Source organism: Danio aesculapii, chromosome 23, assembly GCF_903798145.1.
Source record: "Danio aesculapii chromosome 23, fDanAes4.1, whole genome shotgun sequence".
Classification (NCBI taxonomy): Eukaryota; Metazoa; Chordata; class Actinopteri; order Cypriniformes; family Danionidae; genus Danio; species Danio aesculapii.
This window is the reverse complement of record NC_079457.1, coordinates 49,911,209-49,935,675: the sequence shown is the minus strand read 5'-3', so window position 1 is coordinate 49,935,675 and position 24,467 is coordinate 49,911,209. Positions and strand designations below refer to the sequence as shown.

At 39.3% G+C, this 24,467-nt stretch overlaps 1 protein-coding gene across 1 annotated transcript in view; it reads right to left on the bottom strand.

The window, feature by feature from the left end:
- Nucleotides 1–24,467, bottom strand: part of LOC130216850 (arf-GAP with Rho-GAP domain, ANK repeat and PH domain-containing protein 1-like) — a 122,875-nt gene that overhangs the window by 83,208 nt on the left and 15,200 nt on the right. The window contains exon 2 of the mRNA XM_056448730.1: nt 14,683–15,618. Within this exon, the coding sequence (XP_056304705.1) occupies nt 14,683–15,578 (896 nt within the window). The 5' untranslated portion in view covers nt 15,579–15,618. The remainder of the gene's footprint in view (nt 1–14,682; nt 15,619–24,467) is intronic.

Here is a 24,467-nt window from a genome sequence, read left to right as displayed (position 1 = left end):
AAACTGTTGCAAACAATTTATTTGTGTTGAATTTAAACAAACAAATTAAACTGAGCAATGTTCAACTTAATTTGTTTGTTTAAATTCAGCCCAAATTAATTGTTTACAACCACTTAACGTAAAAAAATTGAGTAAATCCCGTGTGCACCACAAGTCATGTGACAAGAACTGACCATTCAGCTTCATACTTTGTATGGAAGATCCACATTTCTACTCAATTTCTATTAAATACAAACAATGTTGTAATATAGTTAATCAAAAGTGCCTCAGACAGAGATTCAGCAGCCTTTGACTACATTTGTTGTCTTTAAAAGGGAAATACTTAGCTAATGTGTGGCTTAGATTTACAATAGACAAATACAAAATATATTTCCTTATTTATTGTTTGTTTTGTCATTTATCTTCAGAGTAAAATTATTAATTATGTTTAAATGCCAAAAAACCATTTCACTTATTTTCACCAAGTCCACAGAGAAACGCACTATTGCTTGTTTTTATTATTATTTTGTGCTGTATTCTTTGGCTACTGTGCAGCAATACAGTAAATAACACTTTAAAATAGCAGGAGTTTTCATGTGATTGACTAAACTAGCAGTGTTTTAAAATGAATGAATGCATAATAATCATGATAAGCGTGATTATTCCTCAGACTATAATCATAAAGATTATATATAATCATACACAGTAAAATCTATAATCGTCAATGTTTTCAAACAATTATATTTGATTTACTAAGAGTCACACAAGTGGCAATTTCACATGTCAGATCAATAACAAAGTAGGCTAGGGTGGTAACACGGTAATATGGTATACCGCGGGATCTAAAAGTAGCAACGGTGTCAGGTTCAATACCGTTATACCGTCATAAAAACAATGCACTTATATAGGAGACAATATGATTTATTTAATGCCTAAAAATGTGTGTGCGTGATTGTCATCAGGGGACAGCGTGGAGGAGAGAGAGAGAGAGAGAGGTGAGGTAAGATGAAGAGTCACGCACCAAGTGACCTGGTCTCCAAAAAGAACACAACCTCTGCAGTTTGGCAGTATTTCGGCTTTTGACCCAACGAAAAGGGAGTTGTGGTAAATACGAACTAGAGGTCTGCATTCCCTCTGCTCTACTGCGGGAGATTTCTTGCGGTGCGGGAATACATTTCCTAATAAAGCACGGGAGCGGTCGGTAACTCTGGTGTAATGAACGGGAGCGGGCGGTCTAACAATATCGCTCCTGAGCGAGCGAACACTTGCGCATCCGCGTGGATGCTGTTTATATGTGTGTGTATGTGTGTGTGTGAAGGAGAGAGATCGTGATGCTGTGTGTCACTTGTTTGGTGCTGTTTATGTGTGCGTGTGTGTATGAGAGAGAGAGAGAGAGAGCGTGATGTATTGTGCACGGTAATACCGGATACCGAGGTAAAATAGGGAGGTTTGACGGTATCAAAATTTAGATACTGCCCAAGCCTATAACAAAGCATTTCACTCAGAAACATGAAATGAAATCAAATCCCTCATGTTTGCTCTATAGTGAGCAACTCTTCTCCTTCTGATGAGCATCATTTCTGTTGGGTTGTGCAGTTTAACTCACAGAATGTCTACAGTGTGTTGAATACTGTAAACTCGCAGAGTTTTATGGTCACATCCATAACACATCTTTATTTCCATCATTTAAAATATGAAATATGTTCACAGATTGAGATTTTTCTGACCCATAACTCTGTGGTCAGTAGTTTTAGAAAATATAAAGAGATGTTTCAATATCATGATAACATATACTCTCTCTGTCAATTTATGTTTGGAGTTTTTACTGCACATGTCTCATCCATAACGCTGGAGTTGCTCAAATAATATGTAATAATAATAGTACTTAAGAAACTATTCTTTCACCAAGGAATAATTCTTATTGACTAGTAAATTAAATGTAAAACACTTTCACTTCAGAAACAATTCTGTCCAACCTTAGTAAACTTACATAACTTGTATATCTTAGTATACTTATATAACCTTTATAGTAAACACTATCAATTATATGACTGGTGAAATAAATCTCCTGACTAACAGAAGTTAATCCAAGCAAACAAACACAAGCTTAATATAAAATAACACTCACGAGATGTACACTGAATGCTGAGGTCGCTCCAAACACTCCAACTTATTGACTTTGTTTAATTCTAACTACTGAACTCAGAGAGATACAGTGATGACACTCGTCTCTCTCTGCGAAAACCTCAACACTCACACACACACACACACACACACACTCACACACACTCACACATCCGGAAGAATAACATGACAACAAACCTGATCAGAGCAATAAAACAGACAGAAAACGCTGGGTAAAATCATGCAGAGATAAAACAACAGCACATGAGAAACACCGGAGCAAAGGAAAGAGAACAACAAACCTTCACTTCCACATTACGAGAGCACACACACGCCAAATAAGGCCACTTCAGGCGAGAACAGCAGAAGTCCCGATTTAATCCAAAAACCAGCAGATTCAGTCCCGCAAACAAGTGTGAAACACAGAGAGTTCAGACGTGAAGACACCGCACAAAACAGACGGAAGTGGAAAACACTTTTAGAGCTGAACGCAGCGACTGTGTGTGTGTGTGTGAGTGTGTGTGTGTGTGTGTGCTGAGACCTTCAAAAACACACAAAGAGCTTCCTGAATTCTGCCTCCTGCTTCTCACACACACACACACACACAGGTCTGTGACGTGTCATCTCGACACACGTCAAACCACAAAAAAAATTTGAATGCAAAAAAACAAACATCGTTCATCATAATAAAATGATCAAATAAACAAGTAATAGACAGTAATTTAACTTTTAAAAATCATATATCCCATGTCACAAAAACTGCTTTCTTTCATCTGAGAAATATAGCTAAGTTACGAAGTATGCTATCCATCTCAGATGCAGAAAAGCTAGTCCATGCTTTTATGACTTCTAGGCTGGACTACTGTAATGCTCTGTTTGCTGGCTGCCCAGCATCCTCTATTAACAAACTTCAATTAGTACAAAATGCAGCTGCCAGAGTTCTTACCAGGTCTAGAAAATTTGATCACATCACCCCAATTTTATCCTCCTTACACTGGCTGCCTGTTAAGTTTCGTATTGAATTTAAAATATTGCTTCTTACATATAAAGCTCTAAATAATCTAGCTCCTGCTTATCTAACCAATCTTCTGTCTCGCTACAATCCAACTCGCTCTTTAAGATCTCAAAACTCAGGACTTCTGGTAGTACCTAGAATAGCAAAGTCGAGTAAAGGAGGTCGAGCCTTCTCATTTATAGCTCCTAAACTCTGGAATAGCCTTCCTGATAACGTCCGAGGCTCAGACACACTCTCCCAATTCAAAACTAGATTAAAGACCTATCTGTTCAGTAAAGCATACACTTAGTGCACCACTTAGGGGGCTTCCACACAGGTTATGCATCTTGCTGATATACACTGTGAACATCAGCTACGCTAATTATTCTCTTTATTCTCCATTTCCACCTGGGGATACTCTTCCCGAGGCCCTCAGACTATGCAGAGTCACTGATTCGATCCAAGACCAACGACAAGATGATCCCAAGGTTTCCATATCCTGGACCAGGCCGAATCCTGAACAACTACTGCGATGGTCATGGAAGAGTGGAGAACATGAGACTGTTTCCTATGACGCTCCAGAGACAGACGAGTCTTCGCTGAGGCCAGCTTCCAGCCTCCGCCACTGAGACTGCAGCTCTGCACGAGACGTTTGGCCAGCGGAGAAATTAAAATGGTCGTGCCCAACTGAGCCTGGTTTCTCTCAAGGTTTTTTTTCTTCACTTCCGCCTTTAGTGAAGTTTTTTTTCCCTCTCCGCTGTCGCCACTGGCTTGCATGGTTCAGGATCTGTAGAGCTGCGCATCGTTGGATTTGCTCTTCAATATTTGGACTCTCAGTAGTGATTATTAAACCACACTGAACTGAGCTAAACTGAACTGAACTTAAACACTACAAACTGAACTACACTGTTCCTATTTACTGTGACCTTTTATGTGAAGCTGCTTTGACACAATCTACATTGTATAAGCGCTATACAAATAAAGGTGAATTGAATTGAATTGAAGTAATTATAATCTTTGGGACTTTATTTTTTAATAAAGTGAAAAACAATATATTATATACAGTTAAAGTCAGAATTATTAGCCCACCGCTGATTTTTTTTATTTTTAAATATTTCCCAAATGATGTTTAACAGATTCAGGAAATGTTCACAGTATGTCAGATAATATTTTTTCTTCTGGAGAAAGTCTGATTTGTTTTATTTCAGCTAGAATAAAAGCAGTTTTTAATTTTTTAAACACCATTTTAAGGTCAATATTATTAGCCCCTTTAAGCTATATATTTATTCAATAGTCTCCAGAACAAACCATCATTATACAATGACTTGCCTAATTACCCTAACCTGCCTAGTTAACCTAATTAACCTAGTGAAGCCTTTAAATGTCACTTTAAGCTGAATACTAGTGTCTTGAAGAATATCTAGTCTAATATTATTTACTGTCATCATGACAAAGAGAAAATAAATCAGTTATTAGAGATGAGTTATTAAAACTATTATGATTAGAAATGTGTTGAGGAAATCTGCTCTCTGTTAAACAGAAACTGGGGAAAAAATAAACAGGGGGGCTAATAATCCTGACGCCAACTATAAATGTGCATTATTGTGAAGACTCTTTATCAAAACGTTCATTGATTTTTTTACAAAAAAAAAAAGAAATATTAATATAAAATTATTTTAAACAATAAAAAAAATCTATTTTCAGTAATGATCCTCAATTTTATTGAGAAAAAAAAGTGTTATTGTGAGTAATGTGTAAATATGATTTATTACTTAAATGCTAAACGCATCTTCATCATCACCAGCTATTTTATTTACAATTTCTAAAACATAAAATATAAAACACTTGCTAAAATTCTGTCATTCACTCAAACTTTTACATTTTGAATTATTAAAAAAAAATTTTTAATTACATACACTCATTGGCCACTTTATTAGGTACACCTGACTAGTACCAGGTCGGACCCCCTTTAGCCTCCAGAACTGCCTTAATCCTCCGTGTTCTAGATTCAACAAGCTACTGGAAATATTCCTCAGAGATTTTGCTCCATATTGACATGATAGCATCACACAGTTGCTGCAGATTTGTCGGCTGCACATCCATGATGCCAATCTCCCGTTCCACCACATCCCAAAGGTGCTCTATTGGATTGAGCTCTGGTGACTGTGGAGGCCATTTGAGTACAGTGAACTCATTGTCATGTTCAAGAAACCAGTCTGAGATGATTGGTGCTTTATGACATGGTGCGTTATCCTGCTGGAAGTAGCCATCAGAAGATGGAGACACTGTGCTCATAAAGGGATGGACATGGTCAGAACAATACTCAGGTAGGCTGTGGCGTTGACACCATGCTCAATTGGTACTAATGGACCCAAAGAAAATCTCCCCCACACCATTACACCACCACCAGCAGCCTGAACCGCTGATACAAGGCAGGATGGATCCATGCTTTCATGTTGTTGAGGCCAAATTGTGAGCCGAGCATCCGAATGTGTCAGCAGAAATGGAGACTCATCAGACCAGGCAACGTTTCTCCAATCTTCTATTGTCCAGTTTTGGTGAGCCTGTGTGAATTGTAGCCTCAGTTTCCTGTTCTTAGCTGACAGGAGCGGCACCCGGTGTGGTCTTCTGCTGCTGTAGCCCATCCGCCTCAAGGTTGGACGTGTTGTGTGTTCAGAGATGCTCTTCTGCAGACCTCGGTTGTAACGAGTGCTTATTTGAGTTACTGTTGCCTTTCTATCAGCTGGAACCAGTCTGGCCATTCTCCTCTGACCTCTGGCATTAACAAGGCATTTGCGCCCACAGAACTGCCGCTCACTGGATATTTCCTCTTTGTCGGACCATTCTCTGTAAACCCTAGAGATGGTTGTGCGTGAAAATCCCAGTAGATCAGCAGTTTCTGAAATACTTAGAGCAGCCCGTCTGGCAGCAACAACCATGCCACGTTCAGCGTCACTTAAATCCCCTTTCTTCCCCATTCTGATGCTCACTTTGACCTGCAGCAGATCGTCTTGACCATGTCTACATGCCTAAATGCAGTGAGATGCTGCCATGTGATTGGCTGATTAGACATGTGTGTGAATGAGCAGCTGGACAGGTGTACCTAATAAAGTGACCTGTGAGCGTACATCTTACTCTACTTAGTAATGATTTATTTTTTTACAGACTTAATATTTAAAGAAAAAAAAGTGTCATGATGAGTAACTACAGAAATATGATTTATTACTTAAATGTAAAGTATTTATTTATTATTATTAATATAATGTTGTGTTTCCCAGTACTGGGTTGCAGCTGGAAGGGCATCTGCTGTGTGAAACATATGCTGGATAAGTTGGCGGTTCATTCCACTGTGGTGACCCCTGATTAATAAAGGGACTAAGTTGAAAAGAAAATGAATGAATATAATGTTTCTTACTGGTTCAAAACAAGTCTAGGAATTAATTAATACATTTTGCTTTAATTTTATGTTTACATTTTAAAAATTACAATGAATAATCTCTACATAAAGACTCTCATTATTACATTAATGTTATATTAATTTCTTCTGTAATCATGAAAATGTAAAGTCAAATGTGAATGTCACCATTATAACCTCCACCATTTTCCCAAACACCTTTTCTCAAGAAAACGAATCACTTTCTGACAGTAAAGCATCTTTCTGAAGAATCTCATTGCCAAACACACTAGGAAAAGGGATGAGTTTGCATTTGGAGGCTGGACTTTCTCACACACCACACACACGTCATCCATGGCATTGTGGGTCAGTAGAGGATGGTTTGAGGAAGCGACAGTGACTGAAAAAGAAGAACTGCTGCCATCTAGTGCTCAAAGCAGAAAAACAGACACAGAGATGAAGTGAACAGAGTATCCAGTCTCACACACACCAACTCATCTGCTGCTCTTAGAAGACCACAATCAGATATGCCTGTTTACATCTGTGCATAAATAAGCTTGTATTTATTATGCAGTCCATTTTTTTCCTGGTGGTATCCCCACATTAGACACGCTCCAGCTTTAAGAGCGTTCTGAAGTTGCATCTTTGTTCTAAGCGTGTGAGTCTTTTTAATGTTGAGGGGTGTGTCTTATGGTTTAGCTGTTATGTATGTGTGCTGTGTGAGTTGTTGTTTTAGTTTGTACTGATTGTGTTCAGCACTTGTTGGCCAATGTTGTGTTGTAATAAATGTGTTATATAAATAAACAACAACAATTACAACTACGGTTACTGCTTCTGCTAGAAACAAACACACTCTGCATCCAATAAAACATTATTCAAGTATAAAACACACTAAAGCAGTGTTTGTTTCATTTGCAGATTTTGATTGTATTTTTTGATTACGCTACATAATTATGATTGCTTGTTTATTACTTTAAGTTTGTTTTTAGTTATTTATTCTGCTGTGAATTAATACATTTCAATCAATAATTGAAAAAGTGTATAATCTCAAATGTATTGGTGCAATCGCAACCCTATTAACAGAAAGATTGAATACAGCTGAGGTCAGAATGATTTGCATTGAAATTTGATTGTTTTTCAAATATTTCCCATGCTGTTTTTAACAGAGCAAGGACATTTTCACAGCATTTCATAAAATAGACCAAAATATTTGCGATTATGATTCATTTCTAATTGAGCAGCGCTAATTCATCATGCATTGATGACTTAGTGAGAAATAATTCCAATTCCTTTCTACTAAAAGCTGGATTAATTATTTGAGGACCGATGCCAATCATTCATTAATTCATTCTCCTTTTATTTATCAGGGGTCGCCACAGTGGAATGAATCGCCAACTCATCCAGCATATGTTTTACACAGCGTCACAATGTCAACTATAATAATCCCCCTAAAATGTCCTAATGGGTGAATAAACTCTAACTGAACTGACATTGCAGATTTGCACATGGATGCTGAAATCTTCTATTGTGCAGCTCTAGCATTCAGTGAGCTAATAAACACACAACATGAGCGTGCAGTTTCAGCGAGCACCAGAGGGTGGCGCTGTTTATGAGTCTCTAAGAATGCTCAGCTGAATCACACACTGCTGGGAAAAACAGCATTTTCCAGACCTGACTCATTTCCACTGGTGTGTGTGTGTGTGTGTGTGTGTGACCCGTGTGCTGGTCTACAGGTCACATGACTCAATGACCTCCAGTCAGAGCACAGGAAACACTAAACACTAGCGTTTGTGCAAGTGCATTGTGAAACATCATGAGTTTTCATGCTGTGATGATGATGATGATGATGACGATGATGATGACGATGCTATTCATTATTCCTGCAGTGTGTGCATATTAGGCAGAATTTAGTTTGAGGTCATTGGGTCATTCATTACACATTTGTGCATCAATGTGCATTATACAACAAAACACACTGTCGGGTGATGCATCCCACAATGCATTGCTCTCAACTTCAACTTACATTGTTGAAGTGGAAAACGAAGTGCTTTTCTATGTGTGTTATATATGCTGTGTGTGTGTGGGGGTGTGGGGGGGGTGTCTTTTCATAGCTCTATACATTCTGTGTGATAATGGATGAGGATTTCAGGTCTTAAAGGGACAGTTCACCCAAACATGAAAATTTACTTACTATTTACTCTCCCTCAAAGTGAACACTGAAAATATAAGAATGAATACTAAAGAAGATATTTTAAAGAATGCTGGAAACCTGTAATCACTGCCGTCTTGATATCCACCTTTTCTCAGTATATCTTCATGTCCACTTATTCATAATGTTTTTAGGGGTGTAACTGTGATCCCTAATGATCATAACCCACAGTTCAGAACGCACATCACCTGCAGATTAATAACTTTTTTGGAACTCGTAGGTTAATCCAACATTTATAACGATAGCAGAGAGATGGCCTCCTGCATCATTCAGATCACGTGGATGAAAGCATTTAGGCTTTCCTTTAATATATAAATAGGATTGAAAGTTGAACCTAAATGCTTTCTTAGGCTATTGATTAAAGATGTTTTCTGTCACAGTTTCTTTAGCCTGCATTAATGCATTTAGTTTAAGCTGCACAATTAATCATTAACATATCGTGATGTCAGTTCAAACCAAGCGGCAACCTCCCGCTCTCTCTCGGGAAGCCAATACGGAAGTAACTGAAACTGCAATTCATCAAAATCCCGCTAGTCCTGGCTCCATAATAGAGCAAACTTCAATTGAGCCCACTGTTAGAATGGCCAACTTTACAGCAGAAAAAAGGTGTTTACAGCCTGGTACAAAGAACCATTTAGGTTCATATAGCTATTATTACCCTCCATGACAACTGTGAGGGGGTGAATTTTTTTATAACTCATCCATTTCCTTTATATTAGGTTATATTAAGTTTGCATAATTAAGGGCGTGGCCACTTGAGTGACAGCTAGGTCTGGCTGGTCGCCGTCACTTCACCTCAGCTGAATCCGGCAGATTAGCCACTGATCTCGGCATATTCATCGTATTTTTGTGCTGTTTTATGTGGCTTTACACAGTCAGCTGCCTTTTGGACTTATTTCTTACAATTATCAGATGATATGGGATGCTGTGTGCATTTAATTGTGCTCACAAACCGTTCACATGGCCTCGTTTCCCATGTGAGTAAAGTTATATACTTATATACCATCTCTATAAATGTGTGTGTTTTATTTAAGATCATTTATCATTAATATTTTTCTTTAGACCCGTAAAGCACTCCAGAATGTGACAGATTGATTAGCTGTAGGCTCTAGAACAGTCATCTGAAGCGTTATCATACAGTGTTATGCTGGAGTTCATCAATAGTCCTGCAGTTACTAACACAGACTATATCTGAAGTGTTTGGAAGTAATTTGCGTTTTCCTCCTGTAGAAAAACGTCATAAGAACAATGTTTAGTGGCTCAGTGTATTACTACAGTGTTTTTAAAAGTCTAAACACTTTACTGATATAGTGTACAGCCAAACATGTGGTCAGAACACAAACGAGTCGCAGGTAATGAAGTATTAAGCGTTTCTCCCAAAGTAAAGTCTGTCTGCCAGGTCTAAGCAAAGTGCCAGCAGGTGTCTGTAGCTCCGCCCACTCTCCGCCTCTTTGCCCTTGTTTGGTATCCCGCTGTGGGTGCAATGACGCGCAAACAAAATGGCGACAGTTGGCCACGCCTACTTGTAGCTTCTTTTGCAGTGTTCAGAAACCTATGGGTGACGTCACGGATACTCCGTCCATATATTTTACAGTCTATGGTTCGAACCCGCACAACATGAATGATAAATGATAATAATTTGCATATGTTTATTAATCCTTCGAAGCGCTGCAGTCAGATCTGTGTTTGATCGAGACTCAGGTTTTACACTTTATCAATGAGTTAAAAACAATTCAATAACACTGAAGAACAGTTTATAGTTCAGATATAAACACTGATGTTTATCAGGGCTCGTTTTGGTCGCATATGTGCCTGAAATTTTATCTATGCGACCTCAAAGTATTCGGGAGCATTTGTGCGAGCGCATAAAATTGTTGTCATGCGACCGGTTTTCACCGCAAAATGTTCACCGCATGCGCAGATTTAGGAGACATTCACGCATTATGCATCTTTGCACTTGAAACGCAGCGCTCAGGCTGTTTTCATGTCAGCTTTCTGCAGTAAACAAAGCCTGCAATGCTTGCCCCGCCTTCGCGCTCTTCCTATTGGCCCACTGCTATAGAACTGAACGTGAACGGATTGGTTAAAATCAGCTGTCAATCACTCAGTCAATGCCTTCTGCCTTCAGATGACAGGAGCGACAACTGCGAAAATGTAAAGTGCTGAAGATGAGAATGAACACAACACTGACAGATTTAGTTTGAGAAAGCACCTGAAGCTACAAATAATGGCACATCTGATTACTGATCATCTACAGTTTTCCAAAAGTGGATAAAAGACTTCCATTGGCTTCAAATCCGCTATTATAATAACTTCAGCATTCACTGTAAAGTCTGTGGGACGGCATTTTCATTTTTCCCTACCAGCAAATATTAATCCGAGACCAAATATAAGTCAGACACTGACCCCCTATAACGCCGTCACCAATAACTAAATCTCCAAAAGCCCGACGAATTGTAGCTCTGACATGGACATGAGGGTTATAAATGACTGAAAAACAGCTGCGGTGAAGAATATTGATCACAAGCGCTCAGTTTGCGATCACAACTGGGTTTTGTTCTGTTTATTTGTAATTTCAAATATTCATAGCCTGAAACAGATGGAAATATGACTGGATTGTGCTCGCTTTTACAGCTACTGCGAGGGCTTAAAAGGAGCAGTGCTCACACTGTAAAAACGGCAGTGATTTCAACAGTAAAAAATAGTAAAAATGCTTCAGTAAAAATCCGTAACCTGGTTAACAGTGTGTTTCCTTAATATATACGCAGAGTAACCGTAAATTGACTTTCCCAGTATTCCCTGTGTGATGCACCATTGTGTATTCACAATATTAATGTTTGTTTCGTTATGTATTTATTTATTTATATACTGTCAAAAGTAATTTATCATCACTACTAATGACTGTGTTTGAAACTGAATACCATCAGCAGTTGAGAAAGCTTGCGCTTTGGGTTACCATGGCGATACTCGTTGTGTTTACTTCAGATGCTACTAAGCTGCGCCTGGGGAAAGACACTGAAGTCTCAATGTGATTTAGTTTCTCCTGATAATTCAGGTATGTTTCATAAAAAAGTCAATGTGTTTATTATAATTCATGTAAAAACATATGAGTACACTTTTCCTATGTGTTTTAAAGTGAATAGCTTAATTAGTTGTTTGAGTAGCGTGATTCAGATGAAAGTACTGGTAAAAGTACTGTTGGGTTGAGTTATGTTTGTTATAACTGACTCCCCAGTAAATGATATGGATTTTACTCAGTATGTGATAATTGAACAGAAAATGACTTATTTGTATATATTGGTTGTATATTTGCTAATGTATAAAGTTTATGTGAGTAGAGAGTAACATTGGGAATTGGTGTAACTGTTGATATAAATACCAGACGCATGATTGTTCTGTGAGTTTAGTAGTTTTATGGTAAACGGTTATAAACAGAGGTATTTACAGAGAAAGAAAAAGGGAAAAGATGGTTGAAAAATGCTTTAAAGAGCACCTATGGAAAAAAATCTACTTTTCAAGCTGTTTGGACAGACATATGTGCATGTATGGTGTATAGAGCGTCATATTGGGCTGATATAAGCACACCCAGTGATTTTTTTTCAATTTAACAACATAAAAAACGGTGGACCAATTGGAGCGGTTTTCAGATCGACGGCAACTTTACGTAGGAGAGCGGTCCCCCCGCCCACCAATATTGATTAACAGGTGCGTCATCATATCCTCAGTTTGTTGATTCACGTCCGCCATTTTCAGCGTGAGTGGAAGCGATATCACTAAAGGAACACGCTAGCTCTATTTTTAGATGCAAGGCTCATTGGGCTCAACACAAGATCAATATTCTCCACATTATCGCTCTAATCGGAATTATTGGTTGTATCTTTAGGTAGGTTTGCAAACATGTGTACTTCTCATTGAGTCTACCTTATACTTCAGCCGTTTGCATTTCTCTCGATCCCAGAAGCTCCCTGTGAACTTAACTAGCATGCGTTTTACAATTCTAAACATCGGTTTCTATCAGGGTACACTCAAGTCGACGGCTGGGCGCCGCAGACCGCTGCAGAAACCTATGTTTAGTATTCTAAAATGCGTGGCGCGACGATTCGGGACACTTCATGTTTCTGCCGCGCCACAGAGAGTGTCTGGTGTGCGGTGTCGCGGCTTCGAGCGGCGCATCCGGTGCCTCAGTCAAAGTTAATTCAGTGTGCGTGGTTATTAGTTTCTGTGTACAAGCTCGCCACTTGAAACTAGCACACAGTTGGCTGTAAAACTGTACAAAGAAACAAATGATTTTGTACTCTCTGCTTGGTCTGTGTCCGAGTCGTACATGTATGATGGTGATCCTCTCCTCCTCCTTTCAATCTGCCTGTCTGTGTTGCAAACACAGAGCGGGTCATGGCCCCGCCCCCTTGTTACGTTGGGCGGGAAGCCGAAACTAATTTACATGTGAAGCAACACACCCCTAAATCAGCTAACTGTGGACACGCCCCCAACATGACACTTTTGAACACATTATAATAAACAAATCTGAATTGTGTTTTAAACTGAAGCTAAACTGGCACACTCAGAAGAGCCAGAATATTAATATTACATCAGAAAAAACAGGTCAACTATGTGCCCTTTATAGTGTATTCTGTATCATACTGATAAATATACAGAAGCTATAATATTTATATGTGTTAATGATAAGAGAGTACAGAGTGTATAAGTATTTGAAGAATTCATTGTGGTAAAAAAAAAGAGAAAAACTAAGAGAACAAAACTGAATGTTTGATTAACTGAAACATGATTTGCGAGGATATATTAGCAGTACATGATTTGTGAAGACATGTTAGCTATAATATGACTGTTAATAAACAGATGCTACTATGCTGCGCCTGGGGAAAGACACTGAAGTCTCAAAGTGATTTTGTTTCTCCTGATAATTCAGGCACTTTTAATCTGCCTACGAGTTCCGCTGCCGGGACCCGTAACACCAGCATGGCACATCCCTTTTTATGATTATTGTTGAGGTTATCATGGATCTTTTCAGTTGTTTCCCCATTAATTACGTACATTAGAGATTTATGTTGCATCTAATGTTGATAAACAATGTTAATGTTATGAGTGTCACCATACTGGTGTTTAGGAGCTGTGTGAATGACACTGAGCACCTTCTATACACTCATACACTCTTCTGCTTGTGGTTAAAGTTGTTTGTTATGTGCATTAGTTCATTGTTTAACTCTCTCATCACCACCAGTATGGCTGTGTTAACGTGTCTATCCGTGTAATAAAGGATGTGTAGATGTTGATAATTAAAAATACCGACACATTACCTCTATTCAAATTAATAAAATACGGTATTTAATGTAAAAATTATTAATTATTTTACGGTTTGTACCATATTTTTAACGGTGAAATACTGTCAACCACAGCTGCCGGTTATTTACCGTAAATTTTACGGATTTATTTTTTACAGAACATAATATTGAGCAATAAAAAGAAAAAGGTCGCTGTGAAACATAACCCGCGCGGTTTTTTGTAGGAAACACAGTTTAGATCTGTTTAGGGTAAGAGGTGTGTGCGTTATTACCGTCTATCACTGAATGTGTCAGGAATATCGTAAACAAAACCAACTCCGCTCACAGAGCTTGACCCACGCTGGCATTTCTCCCCTTGGGTTTTAGGTTTTGGAAAGGGAAAGAATTCCACCACCCTGTTCACACTTTTAGGATAGCGGGTATCAGATTTGCACAATCTATACGCACAACACTTTAGCTTGTTTCCCTCACTCAAAAGCTTGACAGACCTCCTGTGCATTGCTACGGTTGCTAAGCCCTGATTGGTGTGTGGCGGTTTTCGGGTGTGGCTTAGTGAAGGGTCAATTCCTGAATCTGTTCAACATGAGAAATATGTGAAAAAGAATAAATATTGCACAGGAGGACCAATCATTTTGTCCTCAACTATATATTCTACATTAAACAGAAAAATAGCTTCCTGTACCTGAAAGCAGGTGGGCTTCCGGACGGCAGGTTTTTGGGAATTGTAGTCCTGGTGCTGACGGAGCCCCGAGGTGGTGGAATTGGAGGTCTGTAGAGAGCCGGAGGAGCATCTTTCTGCTCTTTAGCAACAGCCACAGCGTAGCTCTTGGGAGGAAGCGGAGGAGCACCTGTATCTACCTGAGCAGGTGAGGAACACTGTTCATACAGGTGAAACCGCTCCAATGAAGATGAGGAAGAAGAGGATGAAGGAGTCTCCGGAGATGCTCTACTCTGGAGCTGCGGCGCCGGCCCTTTAATAGCCAAGTGTTCTGGGCGTGGCCTCGGAGTGGGCGTGGCTCGTTCAACATGAGTGGGCACTGCTCGTTCTGCAGGAGTGGGCGTTGCTCGTCCTGCAGGAGTGGGCGTTGCTCGTTCAGCAGGAGTGGGTGTGGCCTTGTGTTCAGGACTCAGTGTTGTGGATGTGAAGGGAACAGGAGGTCGGTTAGCGGTAACCCGTGGCGGGACGGGAGGCGGATTTTTAGATGATACACAGTTTTCTGGTGTCCCGTCTCGGAATTTGGTCCTCTCTCTGACGACGGGTTTGTCTTCATCACGCTCTTCATCATCCTCCATCCCTGATTCTGATGGGAAGAGCTTGTGCAGGCTGCCAAGGATCCGCTTTCTGTGTCCGGGTAGAGATACGCCCAGACACTGCAGTTTGCCGGAGGTTAAATCCTGACATTGCCACAATGTTCCCAATCCGGCCTCCTGGAACGCTGCACAGTACTGGTCGAGCCGCAGGCCGTTCAGCCAATCAGCGACAGGCTGTGAAGCATACGGCGAGGTGAAAGGCATGATGGGAACGCTGGAGAGTGCACTGGAATGCTGCAGAAGGACACTGCAGGACTTCTTCTCCATGATAGCAGGTCAGGGAATCATCAGGACTGGGAGAGCACGTCTGGAAGAAAACAAGAAAGTGTCAGCAACAATATACTAGGGCAAGTCTTGGTAACACTTGACTTGAAGAGGTGTTCATAAGCTCATAAGGTGTTCATGAAACATTAGTAATCATGACATGACACATGCAATAAATGTCAATAAGATATTATGCATGCTTAATTCCTCTGCTTCTCTAAATGCATACCTTCAATTATCCTTAACTAGTTTCTGAATTAATTAATGATAAGTGTTCTTTTGTTCTATGAAATATGCAAATATTACTCTGCTTATTTGAATTGATGGTTTAAACAGAACTGCTAATTTTATGTTCAGTATTTAGAGCAGGTATATTATTCATCCATTCATTTTCTTTTTGGCTTAGTCCCTTTATTAATCAGAGGTCGCCACAGCAGAATGAACCACCAACTTATCCAGCATATGTTTTATGCAGCGGATGCCCTTCCAGCTGCAACCCAGTACTGGGAAACACACTCATTCACACACACACTCATACACTACGGCCAATTTAGTTGATCCATTCCCCTATAGCGCATGTGTTTGGACTGTGGGGGAAACCGGAGCACCTGGAGGAAACCCACACCAACACGGGGAGAACATGCAAACTCCACACAGAAACACCAACTGACCCAACAGGAACTCGAACCTGCAACCTTCTTGCTGTGAGGCAATTGTGCTAGGCACTGTGCCACCGTGACACAAGTATATTATAAGTAACTGTAATTAAATTACCGAAACATAGATATAGTTGAACTACAGTAAGTAGTTAGTTTGTAACTAATGTAATTTGCTTCCCATATTTATTACAAGTAGAGCAAGAAGAGTTTGGTATTATAGAAAAGTAATTTATAAAACCAGTGATTTTAGCAAAAATAAAAAAATATATCAAGAATAACTTGAGCAAATACAATTTTAAATTAAATATTAAATAAATTAAAGTGCAATGTGTGAAAAACAGCCTTCAGTGCTGTTGCTGATCATGTTAATTGTATATACACTCACCGGCCACTTTATTAGGTACACCTGTCCACCTGCTCGTTAACACACATTTCTAATCAGCCAATCACATGGCAGCAGCTCACTGCATTTAGGCATGTAGACATGGTCAAGACGACCTGCTGCAGGTCAAAGTGAGCATCAGAATGGGGAAGAAAGGGGATTTAAGTGACGCTGAACGTGGCATGGTTGATGCTGCCAGACGGGCTGCTCTGAGTATTTCAGAAACTGCTGATCTACTGGGATTTTCACGCACAACCATCTCTAGGGTTTACAGAGAATGGTCCGACAAAGAGGAAATATCCAGTGAGCGGCAGTTCTGTGGACGCAAATGCCTTGTTGATGCCAGAGGTCAGAGGAGAATGGCCAGACTGGCTCCAGCTGATAGAAAGGCAACAGTAACTCAAATAAGCACTCGTTACAACCGAGGTCTGCAGAAGAGCATCTCTGAACACACAACACGTCCAACCTTGAGGCGGATGGGCTACAGCAGCAGAAGACCACACCGGGTGCCGCTCCTGTCAGCTAAGAACAGGGAACTGAGGCTACAATTCACACAGGCTCACCAAAACTGGACAATAGAAGATTGGAGAAACGTTGCCTGGTCTGATGAGTCTCCATTTCTGCTGACACATTCAGATGCTCGGCTCACAATTTGGCCTCAACAACATGAAAGCATGGATCCATCCTGCCTTGTATCAGCGGTTCAGGCTGCTGGTGGTGGTGTAATGGTGTGGGGGAGATTTTCTTTGGGTCCATTAGTACCAATTGAGCATGGTGTCAACACCACAGCCTACCTGAGTATTGTTCTGACCATGTCCATCCCTTTATGAGCACAGTGTCTCCATCTTCTGATGGCTACTTCCAGCAGGATAACGCACCATGTCATAAAGCACCAATCATCTCAGACTGGTTTCTTGAACATGACAATGAGTTCACTGTACTCAAATGGCCTCCACAGTCACCAGAGCTCAATCCATTAGAGCACCTTTGGGATGTGGTGGAACGGGAGATTGGCATCATGGATGTGCAGCCGACAAATCTGCAGCAACTGTGTGATGCTATCATGTCAATATGGAGCAAAATCTCTGAGGAATATTTCCAGTAGCTTGTTGAATCTAGAACACGGAGGATTAAGTTCTGGAGGGTTCAACCCGGTATTAGTGAGTTGTACCTAATAAAGTGGCTGGTGAGTATTTAAGATTAGCATTGTAAACTACAACAAATCATTTTATTTATTGTTTTTGTCTCTTTTATTTAATAATTCAATAACTCACTCATAAAACCGTAATGTTTCCTTACTTGAGTCATTTTTGAAGGATTATTTAGTGATATTTTGTTCCTCATATTTTAAATGTGATCAACTCAAGTGGGGAAAAATCCTGAGGAAACGAACTTCAGGCATCCTAAATATGTTCACTTCTGCATGTGGTCATTAAGGGGGACATCATGAAGACTTGAGTTTTACATTTTAGTTTAGCGAGTTAAATAGGTTTATTTGATTTGATAATTAAATAGAATGTCTAGCAACAAATGTGACTTATTCAGCAGTAACACACACACACACACACACACACACACACACACAGATAAAGATTAATATCACTGCCCACATCAAAAAAACAAAATAAGACACACAGCATTTGAGAAAAAGCTCATTTCCTGCATGTAACGTCCTGTTCCTGCTCAGATAAGATCATTTTCCAGTTCATCAGTCAGATGTGATACAGATATATCCGTGACGTCAACAACGTGAAAATTAAGACCTTTGAAAGAATCGTACAGGAGATAGAAATCACTCAACAACATGTTTGACTGCAGGTTTGTCAGTCTGTTCTAGTAATTAGTATAATTTATTCTACGGGGCTGCTGAATGCTTGATTCTGATTGGCTGCTGGTCACACTCCGGTGTTTGGTTATTGTCAGATAAAGGCACAGCTAAAGTAGTTCCGGCAGGTTTAGAGCGCATTACAGCTCCATATCACTACACTAACATTATACCACAGATCAGCTAAATGCTTGATTCTGATTGGCTGATGGTCACTCTCAGGTGTTTAGTTATTGTCAGATAAAGGCACAGTTAAAGTAGTTCCGGCAGGTTTAGAGCTCATTACAGCTCCATATCACTACACTAACATTATACCACAGATCTGCTGAATGCTTGATTCTGATTGGCTGATGGTCACTCTCAGGTGTTTGGTTATTGTCAGATAAATGCACAGTTAAAGTAGTTCCGGCAGGTTTAGAGCGCATTACAGCTCCATATCACTACACTAACATTATACCACAGATCTGCTGAATGCTTGATTCTGATTGGCTGCTGGTCTCTCTCAGGTGTTTGGTTATTGTCAGATAAAGGTACAGTTAAAGTAGTTCCGGCAGGTTTAGAGCTCATTACAGCTCCATATCACTACACTAACATTATACCACAGATCTGCTGAATGCTTGATTCTGATTGGCTGATGATCTCTCTTAGGTGTTTGCTTATTGTCAGATAAATGCACAGTTAAAGTAGTTCCGGCAGGTTTAGAGCGCATTACAGCTCCATATCACTACACTAACATTATACCACAGATCTGCTGAATGCTTGATTCTGATTGGCTGATGGTCACTCTCAGGTGTTTGGTTATTGTCAGATAAAGGCACAGCTAAAGTAGTTCCGGCAGGTTTAGAGCGCATTACAGCTCCATATCACTACACTAACATTATACCACAGATCAGCTAAATGCTTGATTCTGATTGGCTAATGGTCACTCTCAGGTGTTTGCTTATTGTCAGATAAAGGCACAGTTAAAGTAGTTTCGGCAGGTTTAGAGCTCATTACAGCTCCATATCACTACACTAACATTATACCACAGATCAGCTAAATGCTTGATTCTGATTGGCTAATGGTCACTCTCAGGTGTTTGCTTATTGTCAGATAAAGGCACAGTTAAAGTAGTTTCGGCAGGTTTAGAGCTCATTACAGCTCCATATCACTACACTAACATTATACCACAGATCAGCTAAATGCTTGATTCTGATTGGCTGATGGTCACTCTCAGGTGTTTGGCTATTGTCAGATAAAGGCACAGTTAAAGTAGTTCCGGCAGGTTTAGAGCGCATTACAGCTCCATATCACTACACTAACATTATACCACAGATCTGCTGAATGCTTGATTCTGATTGGCTGATGGTCACTCTCAGGTGTTTGGTTATTGTCAGATAAATGCACAGTTAAAGTAGTTCCGGCAGGTTTAGAGCGCATTACAGCTCCATATCACTACACTTACATCATACCACAGATCTGCTGAATGCTTGATTCTGATTGGCTGATGGTCTCTCTCAGGTGTTTGGTTATTGTCAGATAAAGGCACAGTTAAAGTAGTTCCGGCAGGTTTAGAGCGCATTACAGCTCCATATCACTACACTAACATTATACCACAGATCTGCTGAATGCTTGATTCTGATTGGCTGCTGGTCTCTCTCAGGTGTTTGGTTATTGTCAGATAAAGGTACAGTTAAAGTAGTTCCGGCAGGTTTAGAGCTCATTACAGCTCCATATCACTACACTAACATTATACCACAGATCTGCTGAATGCTTGATTCTGATTGGCTGATGATCTCTCTTAGGTGTTTGCTTATTGTCAGAGAACAGCACAGCTAAAGTAGTTCCGGCAGGTTTAGAGCGCATTACAGCTCCATATCACTACACTAACATTATACCACAGATCAGCTAAATGCTTGATTCTGATTGGCTAATGGTCACTCTCAGGTGTTTGCTTATTGTCAGATAAAGGCACAGTTAAAGTAGTTTCGGCAGGTTTAGAGCTCATTACAGCTCCATATCACTACACTAACATTATACCACAGATCAGCTAAATGCTTGATTCTGATTGGCTGATGGTCACTCTCAGGTGTTTGGCTATTGTCAGATAAAGGCACAGTTAAAGTAGTTCCGGCAGGTTTAGAGCTCATTACAGCTCCATATCACTACACTAACATTATACCACAGATCAGCTAAATGCTTGATTCTGATTGGCTGATGGTCACTCTCAGGTGTTTGGCTATTGTCAGATAAAGGCACAGTTAAAGTAGTTCCGGCAGGTTTAGAGCTCATTACAGCTCCATATTTTTTTTTCACAGCTACAACTAGCGCTGCACTATACATATCATTTGAGCATCGATTTCACAATGTGTGAACTTGCAAATGTCACATTGCAAGATCTGCAAGAAGTCATGATTGTCCTTAATTAGGACCCACATGCATGATTTGTAGAGTCAATGCAAAGTTTAAGCATAAATTTACCAAAATGTTTATCATTTACATGTGTTTTTATTCATTCATTCATTCATTTTCCTTCAGCTTAGTCCCTTATTCATCAGGTGTCGCCACAGCGGAATGAATCGACAACCATTCCAGCATATGTTTTACACAGCGGAAGCTCTTCCAGCTACAACCCAACACTGGGAAACACCCATACACACTCATTCACAGACACACTCATACACTACGGCCAGTTTAGTTGATCAGTTCCCCTATAGCGCATGTGTTTGGACTGTGGGGGAAACTGGAGCACCCGGAGGCCATATTATACATGTTATCACAATAAACAGGTTAATTAAGAATAATAATAACTAAACATTTTCAAATTCTATGAGCGTTTCTCTCTCCCCCCAAACCCCTCCACACACACACACACACACACACACACACACACTTTGCTAGTTTTCACACTCTTGTTTATTTGCATTAAACTGATGCACTTCCTGCAACACTTTTAAATGAGGAACGACTAAACGAGAGTTTGAGACGGAGTTTGATTTGCTCATACTATTTTTAATGGTCTATCTAAGTTCTCTAATAACCACAGAAGGCCCTCAGAGCTTAGTCCAAACTGAGGCTGTAGTTTAAAGTATGATGAATATCCCTTTATGGCTCCTGATTTGAGCTAACTATAACACAGAGGAGGAAGTGCCTGAAAATGATTCATCTGTATTTTATATACAACACATCGAGTTTCAGAAGCCTGAGCATCACGCAGAAACTCTTTCTTCACTTCAGTGACTCTTATAAACGTCAGATTGTGATTCACCGTGTTCAATATTCGCATCCCAAGATCTTCAGAGTTTACACTTCATCTTTCTGTCGTTGTTTTTGCTCAATTTCCTTTAAGCAATGTTGTCTGTTGCGTCAGCCGTGTTGTGGTAAATGAACACTGTTTATTTAAGAATCTGTCTTGTTTTAAAGTTGTCGTAAAATACAGGGAATTATGGTAATAAATAAAGCCTGTTAGCCTGAATAGAAATATAATATAATATTATAAAAAATAAATATAAATCAAATCATAAAAATAGACTGTACAAATATTCAAGATTTGTAAAGGTTATATTAAATAAATAAATTAACTTAAAAATAGAGACATTTGGAACAGTGAATGGATGATGTTTAAAAATAAAAATGCTTTTTCATTGCGGAATGAACCGCCAACTATTCCAGCATATGTTGTACACAGCCGATGCCCTTCCAGCCGCAACCCAGTACTGGGAAACACTCGTACACACTCATACCCAATTCCCCTATGCGGGGACTGTGGGGGAAACCGGAGGAAACCCACGCCAACACGGGGAGAACATGCAAACTTCACATAGAAACACCAACTGACCCAGCTGGGACTTGAACCAGTGACCTTCTTGCTGTCAGGCGATCATGCTATTCCCTGCGCCACCGTGACGCCCTGTTATTATTATTATTGTCTATTATTTCATAATTAGAATTGTTATTAACTATACTGTGTAATTAGTTTTCATGTGTTCTATTTAATGTAAATATTACAACAGCTTTGGCAATACATGTGTAATATTTGTCAAATCAATAAAGCAAGGTGGGAGAATTGAAGTGAAAGTAATATAATATAAATATATTTAGATTTTTATTTATTTTAATATATAAATATTTTGATTTTTTTATTAATAACACAACAATAACAATAAGATGAATAACATTATTATTGTTGTTGAACGAGATATCTTTTTAAATAATATTATTATTCTAAAAATAATATTATACAACGTCTTATTTGTTTATGTATCGATTTATGTAAAATTGAGTATGTATTGTAATATATGTATATATGTATTATATAATCACTATATTTCTGTATTGTTTTTCATGCTCATGCATATATAATCGCTATATTGTTGTACTGTATTCATTGTTTATATAATGCGCAATGCTTTGGCAATAATTGACTAGCCATGCCAAAGAAAGAAAGAGAGGGAGGGGATGGAGACAGGGTTTCTGCAGGTTTCACCTAGAGCTGGGCGGTATATGAAGTTCTGGGGAGATATTGACATGATTCCCCAACGTGATGCGGGATTATCTAATATCTTTCATATCTATATGGTTTGAGGCCACACGTGCGCATTCTGTGCGAAACAGACCACTCTAAAGTAGCACGCGAGCTCCACTTGCGCAAATGAGCGCATGCGCAAATGAACGATTCACTCCATGAGTCATACAAACGAAACGTTCAAGAACGAGCCATTACTGACGCGACATGGAGGAACATGCAGTGCCGGTGTTGTATCGAAATCTGACTCCCCGGACAACCCTGTACCGTATTTATTTATCAAAGATTTTTGTTTATAATTTGTAATGTTGTTCATCTTATAGTTTTAAGCAGGAGAAAAACCTGTACTGTATTTTATTTATCAGATTTAGTGCAGCTGTTATTTATTGTGCAGCTGTTTATTTGTGAACAGGGAGGGAAACCCCTGTGTTTGAATTATATTTTGCTCAAAAATGTTTAATAAAGTTTTAATAAAGGCTTTAACACTCAATTAATCATTTATTGGAAAATACTGGATATTTATCATATACTGTCATTCCTCCTAAAAATACCAAGATATGATTTTTTGCCCATATTGCCCAGCTCTAGATTTACCAAGTTAAATTTAAGACTTTTTAAGACATTTATGTTTTAGACTTATACGAGGCTAAATGCTATGGATTTTTTTAAATATCCCAGTTGGAAAAGATTTCCACTTACCCTATCAAAAAATAATTAGAATTGAACACATTTAATAATACAACAATGATAATTTAATAATAAAAAATAGAGGTCAAGTCAGTGTAACAGTCACCAGCGATCCAGCCTGTGCAGATCGCTAAAGGACTACAAATCTGCTGGTATATGGACTACAAACTCTAGTCATGCACCACACACACACCTGTTCCAGATCAGGATTGATTACACTCACACAGCTGGGAGCTGCTCAAAGACTGAATAGATGGACTTTAAATACAGCACACACACACACACACACACACCTCAGTGCTGAGTCTTGTTGAACTGATTGTGAACATTACGACGTGTTTTCCTAGCCTGTTTGACCATAGCTTTGTTTTGTTTGTTGTCTGCTTCCTGCCTTTTGACCATCCGTTGCATGACTACGACTCTGGATTTAGGGTTAGGGTTATCATCTCTGTTTAATAAACCTGCGTTTGGATCTGCACCTCTGTTGTCAGCGTCCGCTTCACATTACAGTCACTATCCTCTGCAGTAAATAAATGCTAAACTTTAAAATAAATATTACTGTAAGGAAAGTAGTTAAAATATTATGGTAAATAGAGTTAAAAATGTTACTTTAAATAAATAAATGTATTGAGATTGGGATTGTTGGTGATTGTATGAGCATACATTGTGGTATGATTGCTTGTTAATGGCCAGATTGGGTAGCTATACATGAACAACGGAAAATTAAGGCCTGTTAAAAAAGATTTGAGACCTACAACACAATATATTGGTTGATTTGAGACCTACAACACTACCTACAACAATATATTGGTTGATTTAGGGCTAAAATTTAGCT